Below are 15,868 nucleotides of genomic sequence, written 5' to 3'. Positions count from 1 at the left end.
TAGAAACTATTGTTGTCACTATGTGGCAATTAAGAGAGAAAGGCAGAAGCAAATGCAGGACTGTCATGGAACATACAAGCAACTAGTTGCTCCGTGCCTAGTTGTTCACATTTGCACAGTACAAAGGCTGCAATCCTAAGGACACTTTCCTGGGAATAAGCACCATGGAATAAAATGGGACTTACTTCTGAGTAGGCCTGCTTAGGATTGCTCCCTAACTATGATGCCCCTGTGTTCACCACTGTCTGCCATCAGATTCTGGTAAATCTGGGAATCCCCTTCACCTGGTCAACAGTTTTTGTTGCCGAACTGCCACAGTATATTGAAAATTATGAGGAATAAGTCCCATTGTGAGGAAAAATACAATGGGCTCTACAAAGAGGCTCTGGGTGAATGCCCCCCCCCTGCTGTTTTTCCACCCACCCAAGTGAAGGCATTCACTCTCCACCCCACCTCCAGGAGAGTTGTTCTCTGTCATCTGGAGAGCAGTTGTAATTCTGAGTGATCTTCAGCCCTCACCTGGAGATTGAAAACAGTGGTTCCACAGGAGGAAATGGCTGGTTTGGAGGGTGGAGTCTATAGCATTGTACCTGTCTAAGGTCCCACCGTCCTCAAACCCCACCGTCTCCAGGCTCCACTCCTCAAATCTCTAGGAATTTCCCAACCTGGAGTTGGCAACTGCTAAGTCACACTGGCTGTCATAGGGGGGCTGCTGCTGAACAGGAGCAAGCAGCCAGGTCTAGGTAAGTCATGCCAATCAGATGGCATTAAGTAACCCAGAGGGTGCTGGTAGGCCTAGGATAGCCAACCTTCTAGTGGAGCCTGAAGATCTCCTGGTATCACAGACTCAGAGAACAGATCTGTCTCCCCCTGGAGAAAATAACTGCTTTGAAGGCTGGACTCTATGGCATTATATTCAGTTGAGGCTTCTCCCCTCCCCAAACTGGCTTCCTGAGATTCTACCACAAAACCTCCAGGAATTTCCCACCAAGCTGAAGCTAGCAACTGTAGTCAGAACTGGGCCCAATAAGTTGTCCCTCAATGGGCAAAATAGGCCTGGGAAGGGCCTCCACCCCCACCCCCCGCACCGCCTTTTACTGAGGAAACCAAGCTTGGTTGTGTTTTACTGACAGAAGCAACAGCTTCTGTTGGTTGCCTAGTAACAGCCAGGGCTTTTTTTTGGAGCCAAAATGCACTGGAATGCCGTACTGGCTGGCCTGGGCAGTGTTCTGGCTGCCTAAGCAAGCGTTCTGGCTTAGTCCAAGCAGCTTCCCGCCTGGCTGGCAGGGCTCAGGGGACCGAGCTGCGGTTGTACGGAGGCCTTCCGATGTCCCACTGGCCGGCAGGGCTCAGGGAGCCGAGCAACGCTTGCAAGCCCCCCCCCCCCAACTTCCCACTGTTGCTCCCATCCCCAAATCTTTCTCTCTTTCTTTCTCTCTCTCTCTCTGTCTGAAGTTTCCTGAAATGGTGTCCTTGCAAATCCAGTGTTGATGCTCTGAGTCAGCTTTGTCTCTTAATGCAGTGGTCCCCAACCTTTTTGGCACCAGGGACTGGTTTTGTGGAAGACAATTTTTCCATGGACTGCTGGGGATGAGATTGCTAGGGTTTTTGCTGCCCCAGGCTGCCCCCATGCCCATACCCTGTCCCTGCCCCCCATAGGGGTCTTTAAATGAAGAGTAGGTGCCTCACTCCATGGCCCAGTTACTAACAGGCCACGGATCGGTACTGGTCCATGGCCTAGGGATTGGGGACCCCTGTTTTAATGGACATGAGGACTAGTGCCTACTGAGTACTCTAACTTGGGAACCCACAGCCAAAGGGAGATATTACACTGGAGACCCATTGCTAAACTGAGTAGACCTAAGGGGGGGGGGGGGGAAGAAGCTTGAAATGCCCAGCCATTTCATGTTTTCCCAGGCTGAGAGCATTTATATTTTTAGTTTTCTGTTGTGTGATCCTTTTTTTTGATGTTTTATTTTTAAAATTGCATTGCAAAATCCCACTTTTCTCCTACCTTTCCTAAACATAACATTGCAAGAGTTTTAAGCATGTTTGTATTTTAAGTTAAAAAATAATATCTTTAATTGTGTTTGCCTGTATCCTTTATAAAGTCTATATCTCCTCTATCTGGCATTACATTTTAGGAAATGCATGGCTCAGTCTCACAAAGTCCCATTTATGTCAGATCTGGCCCTCCTAACAAATGAGTTTGACACCCCCGATCTAGAATGATGAATCATTTGTATGCTGACAAGACCCAGATCTGTTTCTCCTTTGCATCTAAATTAGGACGAGGCTATGGATATTCTGAACAAGTATCTGATTCTGTAACTGGTTAGACAAGGGCCAATAAGGTGAAACTCAGCCCAAATAAGATGGAGGTTATGTTAGTAGGTGAAAAAGCTTTTAGACCAGGGGTGGCTTGGGGACTGTATGTGGCTATTTCACATGTATTATGTGGCTCTCAAAGCCACCACCACCTCATTGGCTGGCTTGGAGAAGGCATTTCTCTCTTTAAATCAATTCTCCAAACCAAGCCAGCCGGCAGCTTGAAGAATGCATTTAAAGTTAGTTGCTTTCTTTCCACCTCTCCCTCCCTTCTCCCTCCACCATCTATTTTCCTCCCTTCCTTCCTTTCCTGAGTAGTGGACACTGTCTTCTGAACGACTGCTGCTGGGGTATGTGGGTGCCTTTAAGGGTCCGGTGGAAGCAGCTTCAGATTCTGCATGGAGGGAGTGAGGGGTGGCAGGTGGGGGTGGGTGGGAGCTGGTTACCACCCGTTCCACTTGCACTTGATTATCCCAGCTGGTGTGGCCTAATATACTAATGAGTGTGTGGCCTAATATGCTAATGAGCTAGTATGCTAATATTAGGGAGTGTGATCTAATATGCTAATGAGTTCCTGCTGGACTTTTTCCACACAAAAAAAGCCCTGGCAATAGCTACTGCCAAGTAGCTTCTCCAGTGGTCCAATCCTCTCTCCTTGGGTCCGGCAGTGGGCGGGGGACAGGAAAGTCAGCCAATGGGAGTCCATGAGGTGGTGACTAATGTGCGATGGGCCAATGGTTTATGGAATGCACCCTTTAGCCAATGGGAGGCCTGGATTTGGCCTCACCACAGGCTTTTATTATAGAAAGGACACCCATGTTGTCCTGCTACTGCAAGAACCACCAAGGCTTCTGAAATGTCTTAAAGAAATGTTAGTGGCATATGCTTTCATGGGTCAGAGTGCACATCATCATATGCTGTTATTTGATTACATAACACTTTAGTTTGTTGCCAGAAGAGAGATAATGTGTGAACTGGAATAAAAAGGTAAAAGGTAGTCCCCTGTGCAAGCACCATCGTTTCCGACCCTGGGGTGACGTCACATCATGACATTTTCATGGCAGACTTTTTATGGGCTGGTTTGTCACTGCCTTCCCCAGTCGTTTACACTTTACCCCCAGCAAGCTGGGTACTCATTTTACCAACCTTGGAAGGATGGAAGGCTGACTCAACCTTTAATTGAGCTGGCTATCAGGTATTTGCTGTAATAGAAACTTGTTCATATTCTGCTCCAGAAAAAGCAGTGCTACTAATGATGTTAAAAACAATAGTATAAATGTGATCTGCAAGAATTAAGAAGACTTTGTTTTTATCCCATTTTATAATGCCAACTCTTTAAGTAGGCTGGCCTCAAAACTATTGGGGAGGGCGGAATATCTGCAAAGAGGAGAGCATGGCTCCCAATGAGTGAGTAAAGAGAAAACTCCCATTCATTAAATCACTTTTAATATGAAAAGAAAACATAACATGAATGTGCACTTAATTTCACCAACAATAACCTGCACCTCAAGCACACACACTAACACCTAGGCCTTAATCTGCACAAAGTCCTGCCTGCACAAAGAGATGTGTGAAAAGATATGCACTATGCTGAGTACTAGGAAACATGCTGGATAATGAATACTATCTAAATTGTCAATCTGCACCCACATCCATACTTGGAAGTGCGTCCCACAACCAAAACACCATGAAGGAGGATCTTTGAAAGTGCTTTTGGGTTTTGTTTTTGCATGCACATAACAAGATGAAGTGGAGGTTTGTATGCAGAGAACTGGGATGTGCAAATCCCTCTTTAGTGGAAGTGTCCTGGCAGATCAATCAACAACAAATGGAAATCAGTTGTAACCCTTCCAGATGAGTGCCAGATAAGAGGAGGAGGAGACTGGATTTATACCCCACCCTTCACTCGGAGTCTCAGAGTGGTTTACAATCTCCCTCCCTTCCTCTGCTCACAACAGACACCCTGTGAGGTAGGACTGCTCTTGAGAGAACAGCTCTGAAAGAACTTGTGACTGATTCAAAGTCACATCAGCAGGTACATGTGGAGTGGTGAATCAAACCCAGTTCTCCCAGATTAGAGTCCATGCACTTCAACACTACACCAAACTGGCTCTCACACCTACGCTACTTTTATTCATATTTTACAGTGTGTCCTGGAAATTCAGTTAATGTTGACACCTAAATGTGATGTTCCGTATTCAAATTTAAATGTCCAAAAAGTGCATAATAATTATTTTTCCAGCACTCGTAACATTAACCTGTGATTACAATATGTGAATGTTGATATTTATTTATTAATTGAACATTCCCTTTAATGAATACATGGATCAAAGAAACACACACTCAGCCCACATTCCCAACATACAAGAAGTAATTTTGGGTATGGAAATGGACCCTGGAAATCAAGATGCTACCCTGATCTAGAACTATTCCATCCTTTTTAGGGAACAATAATGATTAAAAAAAACAACAGCTTAGAGCAAAATGGTTAGCCAGTCTATTACTGCTAATCACAATAGGATAAACTTAGTGATACTGGTCTATTTATGGAAGTAAAAATAACATTTTATAATGAGCAACTATATTAACATTAATTTATTTTGTGCATCTTTTCTGCAATACTCATATTTATTCTGATGGTGCAGTTTTTATGATACTGAGTAGGTAATGAGGGTACAGCAACACAAATCTAACATAGGTACATGGGCTATAACTCTGGGCTATAACTCTGTAACCTTACAGCACCTTTTCCATCAGCACTTCTGTGCAAATAATTAGAATGTGGCAGTAAATATTTAACATTAGCATGAAAATAAACAATATGTACAAGTAGGGTTTTTAAAAAATAATCTGGACTTTATGTGGGTTTTTAAATTACAAAGTCACAGTGAGATCCAAAGAGGAGGTGAATAGAAACAAATGCAATCCAGCCATTCCCCTCCAGATTTGTTATCCCTATGCCCTTTTAAGTATCCTTGAATAGACTATGTAAATTCTCTCTTATTCCAACCAAAGTATCACACACATGCACATACAATTTATTTTTAATAACATTTTATGTCCCTGTTCTTGAGATAGATTTTTAAATATATATATATATATTCTGTGTTAAGGACACTGAAAGTTCTGCAGCCCTTTTCTTACCTGTGCAAATCTTCGTTTTCCTGTATTAAGCTTTTTTGAGTTGTGCACCATGTAGATCTGACTGTATGGCACCAAACCTGAGCTACAAATTCCATAATGATCTGTTTCCTAAAGAATAAAATAAGAATGAGGAGGAAGCAATCATTATTTTTTTTTGTAATCGAAAAGAAATTAAAGTTTGTAGCAAGTCTGTAGCTGTCAAAGAATAACTTTAAATAGAATGAAGCTTTCAAGTGAAACAACTGCATTCCACTACATATAGGTAGCCTTGACACTTGATGGCGAAAAGAGACAACAGTAAAGCTGTTCTGTATTTTCAAAAGAATGGAAGTGAACAAATACAAAAACAAGCAAAATAAACAAGCAATGTTGATGACATGTCCCCAATACTATTACACTGCTAATATAGAAAGTTAAAGAGGATTTAGCACTCTAAAACACTGCCACCATGTACATATCTCAGGAAACCTAAACAGACAACTACACCTTCTGAATTACATTTTGCCGGTAAAAGTCGTTTGCCTTAAATTCTCAGCTTGAAGCAAAGGCTTCAATTGTGATATCAAAGCAATCAGCTTTATGAAAACATACATCCTGTTAATGTATCTTTGAAGACCTCTGTTTTTCCATGATAAAATATGCAAACAATAAAGAGATTATTCAAGCAGATGCATAAAATGACAGAGAGTTGCCAGAGGGCTCGTTATAAAAATGTATCGTTGAACAAAGGGCTAAGCATATTTCTAAAGTCATTAAAAACACAAATCTCATGGGATCTGTAAGGTATGTGCTTCACACCAAAGAAAGAAACAAGGTAAGAAAGTACAAATTCTATTACATACCTTGTGTTTCAACTTACTCCTCACCTCCTTTATTCCTTGCTTTGCATGATTTTTTGCCTATGTGAGGGAGGAAAGGAGAAAGATTAACTGGCTCTGCAACACAGTGGTTCGAAGAGTGCACAATATGAGGTGAAATTTAATTAAAAATTAAATCTCTCACATTATGTGGTATAATGAAGGGAAATTGGTTCCTTTGTTAATTTCACACATGATTGCTAATGAGGTTTGAATGAATTAAAAGTTGGAACTTGGATCCATGTTATGAAAAATATACTAATTAAACTAATATTTCCTTAATATTTTTATATGTGAAATGGTACATTAGTAGAAACAAAGACTAGGGCAGCCACGTGTTGAACAGGAGCAAGGATAGTGCACTGGTGTTTCCATTCATAGGGAGAAATACTGCCCAGCATGGTTATCCAAACATATATGGTAATCAGGTTTGCATTTTGTTGCATTATAAAGAGTCAGACAAGTTTCTTTTTCGGTTAATGACATCAGCCTGCAGAAAAACGGGAGTTACAAGTCTAGTTACAGTTTAGAGATCAAGTAACCATTCTACCAGCCAAGTAATGGCATTCAAGTTTGCCAGGTAATGTATGTTTTTTGCAAAGAAAATGTTAACTCAAAGAAAACTTGAAAAATCCACATGGATTCAGGTAAATTATTACCTACTTAAATAGCTGCAGATAAAAGACAGTCCTGCCTTGTGATTACATTTGGCGTAGGGTCCAATGAAGTATATTTCTTCCTAGCCTGGTTTATCTCCCTCCCTCAGGAGATAAGCTAGGAGAAGCACTTCCCATGTCAAGTTTAAAGGAACAGGAGGGCAATTGTGTTGGCTGAGGTTAAGCGAGCATCTCTCTCTCTCTCTCTTATCATGAGTTAACATGGCCCTGCTGGGTCTTTATGCCCGCTGGCACCAAAAAGCTGTCATGGACACTGGATTCTCTGCTGGTGGGAGCTGTATTTCAAGTTCTTTGGGAGTGGTTGCCACTTGGGTTCTTTTGTTTGTGAGTTCCATGAGGCCACAAGACAAGAGAAGTTCACCAAGAGCTGTATATATACCACATGTGCAAATTGCTCTTTTATGGCTTAGAGAATTTGGATTCTAAGAAGATTTGTGGTTGGATGTGCTTCCCAGGGGAAATGCAGCAATTCAGAAAAGCTTAGAAGCCCATCTAAACTAAATCCAATTGCATTTGCTGTCTGTCTGGTCTGCAATGCCTTCAATAGAATGTGTGAGGATCTAAGTATAAATTTCACTGAAAACAATGCAGTACAGATAGTAGGTAAGCCATGACATTTTGCTTAGTTCTACAACTGTTACAAACCTTTGTGTAACACAAAGACCCTAATTGTGCCTAGACTCTAAAGGGAATTAGAGTTAGTCCAGGTACAGGAATATACGTATTCAATACTGAAAAATTCAGGAGTAATTGGCAAATAGTGTGGGAGAAAAATCTAGTAAAGAGAACGAGAGAGAATAATAATTTTCTACCAACCTGTTAATGAACTGTATGTAAATAATAAATGAGCACACGAATATACAGTCCCTTTAATGTATTTACCTGGATTATTTTTCTTCATGAGCTCAGTGTGATTTTGAATTGATGTACAATTAAAAATTCTCTTTTAAAAAGAGATTAAGGAACTGATTTATTTATTGATAACCAGAGCCTCAAAGGAAGGCTGTGGTTTGGGAGAACAGTTCTCAGGCAAAGAAGTGTCCTATGGATTTCAGTTAACTTTAGGGTTGCTTTACATGGGGCATTTCCCCTACACTAAACAATCCAATCTTAAGCATTATTACATCTTTACTGTTTGTAATTAAACAAACTGGGCTAATGTGCTAGTTGTGCATGTGACAGCACCATGTATGAAAAGCAAAGCAGTAGCCCCTTTTGAGCCCAGAAACCAGACAATCATTGTAGTTCATATCTGTTAATAGTCCTAGCGATAAATTTGAAATTCACCACCATGCTGAAAGGTAAGATATTACCAAGATATATAATATAATAGGCAGTCTATGATGGACAGAAGGCTTTGAAGTAGAAGGGAAAACCAATGTTGAGCAAGAGCCCAAGAAGGATGGTCTTAACTATTTCTTGGAAATGCCAAATGGCACCTATTTTGAAGCTGGAAGAAGCAGTGAGTGAGACAGGTGATAGCGAATGAGCTTCCTTGCTGGGCCATAACTGAAGGCCACAAACTGGGCTGATATCCAAGTGAAATGACTCTAACACAGTACCTGATAAAATGGTCTTCTTTTAGTATGAATTCCAGCAGAGTATAAACTAGGGATGGGCACAAACTGGCTGATGAACTAAAGTTTCTCAGGAATTTTAGCCGGTTCATGAAGCAATGTTTGTGAACTGAAGAACCACCATGAACTTTCATCAATTTTGATGAAGTTTGTGACAGATTATGAAGACCAGAAGGCAGAGGTTTAAACCCCTGCATCCTGCTCTTCACGAAGAACAGCTGTTTGGTTTAAATGGCTGGGAGCCATTCAAACCACAGCTTCCTGCAAAAAGCACTGCCCAAGAAGGCCCCTTTAAACAGCTGAGCCACGTGGAGCAAAGTGCTCCATTTGGTTCAGCTATTTCAAGGGGTTTTCTAGGGCAGCTAGCCCCTGAAGCTAAGCCAGCCCAAGAAAGCCCCTTTAAACAGCTGAGCTGCACCATACAGGCTGCCCCGCACAGCTCAGTTGTTTAGATGGGAAACAGCTGCACCCTGGGACCAGGCTGCCCCCATGTCTCCACTATTTCTGGCACAAACTTCATGAATCCAGTTCGGTTTGTACATGAGTCAACTGGGTTCATAGTTCGTTGATGGAGTACAAACTAAACTGAACCACATTTCTGTGGTTCGTGCCCATTCCTAGTACAAACCATGGTGGTGGGTGGAACCTCTAAAGTTCCCTTCAAGACCTCTCCCCCTTGTGCCCATTCTGTTATTCTTCATCCTTCCTGGGAAGTGGGCTGGGCTAGATTCTCTGGTGCGGTGGCAAAAGGTGAAGTGAACACCATCTGAATAATAAGTATCCTTGAATAAATCATGTCAACATGATAGAAACAAGGTATTGTGTAGGGATTGCTGACCACGTCCTCCAAATCAAATCTTAGTATACAGAATATTATTCAGGAAACAAATACATCCAAGATATTATTTTACTGTTGGATGAAAACACAGCATGAAGTTGCTTATATAATATTTATGTAAAAATGAAATGGGACAGTGAGAGATCTTACATATTGGTAAGCTGTTTTCATAGCTGGGCTGGCTTTAGTCATTGCTGTGTTGATCAGAGCACCTCCTTTCTGAAACATACAATATGTAAATATTTTGAAATCTATAAAGCATGTATTAATCATGTTTTCAGCAGAAGTAAAATCTTAAGGTTCTACAAGAAAAATAACAGCTTTTATTGAAATGGTGAGGGGCGAGAATCCCTAACCCTCTTATATTCCACTTTGAAGGCTTCCACAGCTGCATTTTGTCTGCTGCTGCCCAAGGGTTATAATATGTCATTTATATACTTGACACTTTTATCAATGAACTTTAATGTAATCATATAGGGCACAATCCACCAGGAAGTTCTCCTTCACATGTCCCTTTAGATGAATGGAATTTGTGCAAGAGAGGCTAACACAAAGTTTATTGTGCATGTTCTCTTGTATCTGTTTTGTACATGCCTAGATTTTTTTTCTTGCAAGCTACTACATAATCACATAATGTTAATACATGGAAGCTATGGACGCATATTGTGCTGGAATAAAGATACCACTGCACATTATTATGACACCCCATATCTAGGGTCAAAGATGATATTATAACATGGATTCCCATCTCTACATATCTATCATGGGATTGGGGTAACCTTTATAGAAAACAATTGACTGAGTATCCATTCCCACCATTAACCAATACCCCTCAGTCTTCTCCAACCAATGAAAGATATTCTTCCACTGGTGAAGGAGGAGGAGTAGAGTTGGTTTTTATACCCTGCCTTTCACTACCAAGGGAGTCTCAAAGCAGCTTACAGTTGCTTTCCCTTCCTCTCCCCACAACAGACACCTTGTAAGGTAGGTGGGGCTGAGAGAGTTCGGAGAGAACTGTGACTGACCCAAGGTCACCCAGATGGCTGTGTGTGGAGGAAAGGGGAATCAAACCTGGTTCTCCAGATTAGAGTCTGCCGCTCTGAACCACCACACTACGTTGGCTCTTGTGTCAGCAGCACAGAGGAAGACGTTGGGACCAGTGAAATGGAGTGCTAGGATCCAATCTACTATCTTAATATTAACACACTAACATCAATTCTAATTTTTGTCCTGTTTCATGCCTTTGGAACTATACGGTTAGCTACACATCATTACACTGAATTCTCTTTTTTTCTTCCATACTGTGTCAATTTCAAGAACGTATATACTTCAATACAATTATGTTATATATAGAGAAAGAGAGAAAAAAGAAAGAGAAAAAAAGAAAGTTTCATACTTTAACGGTATACATCCACTGGTGATATGACTTTGAGTTTCCTAAAATGTAAGAGAGGAACAGAAAAATTGAACATACTTTAAAAGGTTTACCAAAAACACACAGTCCAGAAAATTAGGACTGTATAGTATCTGTGAGTTTAAAAGGTTCAAGCATATGCTGAATGTTAACATGAAGGTTGCTGTCTGAAAAGGTTTTTTAAAAGGAGTATTTTAGACTGTATTGCCTTCCCTGAAGAAATGTACTCCAAATCTGAAAAGAACTGAAAAGATTTTAAATATTGGAACTATATTTATAATTTCAGATATCTTTTAAGTTTTAAAAAGTTTACAAGTATAGTTTGTTCATACTGGTATAAAACAAGCATAAAGAATAATTTATTGCAGGATAACTCATTCCCCCACCCCTGCTCTACAGTAGCTGCTACCTTTGTAGGTAAAATAAAAAAGGAAACTGGGAGAATTACAAACAGATATGTTCTATGGGTGCTATTACTTTACTGAATAGCTCACAATGGTCAAGTTAAAATTTGATTGTTCAGGAGATGCAGTTTTGTTTCCCAAGCATTTTAAGTTAAATATGTAAGGACTTTTGGCTTCAGTTTTTAAGAGTGAATTGTGAATTTTGTGACAGTGTGAAGACTACAGACATTCACTGCAGTGGAAATGTCTACACCAGTGACTTGAGCTTCCAAACATGAGAATGCGTAAGTTTTCCAAAGCATATGCCAATATTCCTTTGCAGCACCAGGAGTTCCAAAAGCCTCTTAAGCTCCGCAATAAATCTGACATCTAGAGCTAGGAGAAAATTCTGCTGACTTGCTTTTGCTGGGGCAAAGCCAAAGCACTAACAGAACTCAGCTCTTACAGACCACTTAGGATGGAACGATGCAGGGTGGCGGCAGACCCGTGGCAAATATGAGTCACCAAACACCTACAAAATAGGATGGGAGGACAATTTCCAGTCTAGAAGTGATGGTGGGAAGGGGTGCTGAACCTAGCTCATTTTTGGTTGTAGAATGCTGCGAGGGAAAAAGGGTTTAGGGAAACAGCAAGTGACAACTTATTGCACTCGAGCTAAGCACCTAATTTTGAGATACAGTTCTAGGACTAAACATGATGCCAGGCTGAAACTAAGAACACAATAGAGTTGCTGGTCATTCTTTAATATAGACTGCAAAAAACAATGTTTTCCCAGAAATTATTCTAATTTGTTCAATACAATTTTTAAAAGGTAAACGTAATAATAATAAATAATAAAATTTTATTTATATCCCGCCCTCCCCACCGAAGCGGGCTCAGGGCAGCTAACAACATATTCATATAATTATACAAAGGTTTAAAATCACATTAGTCTTAAAACATTCCAATTTAAAAGAAATACAAATAGATTTCAGGCGCTAATTCTGTTCATAAAATAATGGTGATAGAAGTCACCTAACATCAGTCGCTCAGCCGGCAAAGGCCATCCTAAAAAGGGTGGTCTTGCAGGCCCTGCGGAATTGGTCAAGGCTCCGCAGGGCTCGCACTTCTTCCGGGAGCTGGTTCCATAGGTGTGGAGCTGCGATAGAGAAGGCCCGTGTGCGAGTATTTTGTAGTTTTGCCTCCTTTGGTCCAGGGATAGCCAGTTGGTTCTTCCCTGCTGACCTCAGTGCTCTCTGAGGTTCATATGGGGAAAGACGGTCCCTCAGGTAGGCAAGTCCTACCTGTAGGCACACCGTAAAAACCGGGAGAGGTATTTCTCTCCCTAGGGCGCCGCGGCCCACACAAAGGACCTCTGTCTTCGTCGGGTTCAGCTTCAGCCCACTCAGCCTAAGCCAAGTTGCCACGGCCTGCAATGCTAGGTCCAGATTCCCTGGAACGCAGTCAGGCCGGCCATCCATTAGCAGATAGAGGTGGATGTCATCTGCATATTGATGACACCCAAGCCCATACCTCCGGGGAATCTGGGCAAGGGGGCGCATATAGATGTTAAATAACATTGGGGAGAGAACTGCTCCCTGTGGCACCCCACAATCTAGTATGTGCCTATGGGACAGCTCACCCCCGATCGCCACCCTTTGTCCCCGTCCCTTGAGGAAGGAGGAAAGCCATTGTAGGGCTAGCCCCCTAACCCCTATGTCAGCGAGGCGGCGGGTCAGTAGCTGATGGTCGACCGTATCGAATGCGGCCAACAGATCTAATAACATCAGCACCGCCACGCCGCCTCGATCCAGATGCCGCTGGAGGTCATCTACCAAGGCGACCAGTACTGTCCCTGTCCCATGACCTGGGCAAAAGCTGGACTGGCAAGGGTCTAGGATGGAAGCGTCATCCAGAAAACCCTGCAACTGCAACGCCACTGCCCTCTCAATAATTTTACCAAAGAACGGTAAATTAGAGACCGGTCGGTAATTTGCCCATTCAGCTGGGTCTGCTGTACTTTTTTTCAGGAGGGGGCGAACCATAGCCTCTTTCAAGGGTGTTGGAAAGCACCCCTCAGAGAGGGATCTATTTATGATGTCCCGTAAAGGACATCTAAGCTCCCTTTGGCAAGGTTTAATCAGCCAAGAGGGGCAAGGGTCCAAATCACAAGTTGTTGGGCGTGCAGAAGAGAGAATTCTGTCAACTTCCTCCAGGCTGAGTGGGTCGAAGCGATTCAGAACGAAATCGGAAGACAGGCACAGTAGTCCCCTGTGCAAGCACCAGTCGTTTCTGACTCTGGGGTGACGTCACATCACAACATTTTCATGGCAGACTTTTTATGGGGTGGTTTGCCATTGTCTTCCCCAGTCATTTATACTTTCCTGGCAATCCTATGAATTAATGAACTCCAAAACATCCTATTGTTATAACAGCCTTGCTTGGGTCTTGCAAACTGAGGGCTGTGGCTTTCTTTATTGAGTCAATCCATCTAATGTTAGGTCTTCCTCTTTTCCTGCTTCCTTCAACTTTTCCTATTATTGTCTTTTCCAGAGATTCTTGTCTTCTCATGATGTGACCAAAGTATGATAGCCTCAGTTTTGCTTCCAGGGAAAGTTCAGGCTTGATTTGATCTAAAACCCATTTATTTGTCTTTCTGGCAGTCCATGGTATCTGTAACAACTCTCCTTCAAAGGAATCAGCTTTCCTCCAGTCTGCTTTCTTAATTGTCAACTTTAACAACCATACATAGAAATGGGGAATACTATATAGTATAAATTATCTTAATCTTGGTCACTAGTGGCACATCCTTGCACTTAAGGATCTTTTGTAGCTCCTTCATGGCTGCCATTTCCAATCTCAGTTTCTTTCTGATTTCTTGGTTGCTGTCTCCCTTTTGCTTGACAATGAAGCCAAGAAATAGAAAATCTTGAACAATTTCCATTTCTTCATTGTCAATCTTGAAGTTGTAACATTCTAGTAGTCATTACTTTTGTCTTCTTGACATTCAGCTGCAATGCTGCTTCGGCACTTTCTGCTTTAACCAGCACCAAGAGTCATTTCAAGTCCTCACTGTTTTCTGCTAGTAATGTGGTTGCATACCTCAAATTGTTAATATTCCTTCCACCAATTTTCACTCCATCTTCACCTAAATCTTTCTTATGGCCCCTGCCTGGTGGAATGAGCTCCCTCTGGAGAACCAGACCCTGCGGGATCTGCTTCAATTCCACAGGGCCTGTAAAACAGAACCCTTTTGCCAGGCTTTCAACTGAGGCAATGGGCATGACTTTTTACCGGCCGCCCCACCCCCCATCCCAGTGCTACAAGACCTGCTGGACCTGGACAATAGGCCATGTCTGTGAGGCAGAATCTGCCATCTTAATCTTTGTAATTTTCGATTTTATATATTTTAAATTGGTCTTTTACTGCTTTTACTGTTGACTGTTTTTATGATGTAACCTGACCTGAGCCAGTTCTATGGGAAGGACAGGCTAAAAATAAAATAAAATAAAAAAATATATATTCTGCATACAAACTGAAAATTTAGGGAGATAAAATACATTTTTGCTAATACCTCTGTTAACTGTTTCTCCATATTCTGTCCTTCACGGTAGCCTCTTGTCCAGAGTACAGGTTGTACATCAAAACAACTAGATGTTGTGGCACACCCATTCCTTTTAAAACCAACCACAGCTTTTCATGACCCATACAGTCAAAAGCTTTGCTCCATAATCTATAAAAAGCCAAGCTGATTTCTTCTGAATTTTTCTCATATGTTCCAAAAACCAACATAAATTAGCAAAATGATTTCTAGTACTTCTTTTTCTGAATCCAGCTTTGAACATCCAGCATTTCTCTTCTATATATGCTAATAGTTTTTGTTGTAAGATTTTCAGCATCACTTTGCTTGCATGAGAAAGATCCAATAGTTGCTTCAGTCTTTGATATCTCCCTTTTTTGGAATTGAAGTATAGATGGAGAGAGTTTCTAGTCCATGGGACATTATTTGTTGGTATATTCTTGTTAAGATTTTAATATACTCAATTTCCATGGTTTGAAATGGCTCTACTGATATCTCATCTACTCCTGGTGATTTGTTTCTTCCAATTGCTTTGAGTACAGGTTTCATTTGACTTACTAAAACTGCAGGTTCTTCTTCAAAATATTTGTGCCAGCTTCTATATTTACATGGTACATGGGTTTTCTGAAACTGCTAGTTCATTCTTACCTTTCCTTCTCTCAAAGAGTCATGGTGCCTTGAAAGGTTATCTCCCATTTTATCCCCACAATTATTCTGTGACATAAATTAGGCGAAGAAGGTCACCCAGAATGTTTCATGGCTGGACAGCGATTTGAACCAATGGTTCCTAGACCTAATCCAACACTAGCCACTATGCCATACTGGCTTTCATTGGCCACTATGCCAATTACTTTACTGCAAAATATGCTCCTTTACCTTTTTGCTTAAATAATTTGTTGGGTGAACTTGTTTGACAAAACCCGCACTGGCTCACAAAGAAAAAAGGGTAACTGAAAGGTGTGAAAAATGTAAAATGCAAAAAGGGAGATTATCAATCAAACTCAAATGGTTTCTCTTGTTGCTGAGAATGAAACAATTTCCTTGACACAGTCTGCAAAAGCAGTAAACTT

General features: G+C 41.4%; 1 protein-coding gene across 1 annotated transcript in view; it reads right to left on the bottom strand.

The window, feature by feature from the left end:
- The window catches only part of DENND1B (DENN domain containing 1B), a 272,657-nt gene that overhangs the window by 19,379 nt on the left and 237,410 nt on the right, over positions 1–15,868 (bottom strand). The window contains exons 17-20 of the mRNA XM_060232357.1: positions 10,818–10,858; positions 9,572–9,640; positions 6,315–6,371; positions 5,473–5,580 (exon numbers count right to left, since the gene is read on the bottom strand). Of these exons, the coding sequence (XP_060088340.1) occupies positions 5,473–5,580; positions 6,315–6,371; positions 9,572–9,640; positions 10,818–10,858 (275 nt within the window). The remainder of the gene's footprint in view (positions 1–5,472; positions 5,581–6,314; positions 6,372–9,571; positions 9,641–10,817; positions 10,859–15,868) is intronic.

This window comes from Heteronotia binoei, chromosome 2, assembly GCF_032191835.1.
Source record: "Heteronotia binoei isolate CCM8104 ecotype False Entrance Well chromosome 2, APGP_CSIRO_Hbin_v1, whole genome shotgun sequence".
NCBI lineage: Eukaryota > Metazoa > Chordata > Lepidosauria > Squamata > Gekkonidae > Heteronotia > Heteronotia binoei.
Note: the sequence above shows the minus strand (reverse complement) of the source record. Positions and strands in the feature narration are given on the sequence as shown.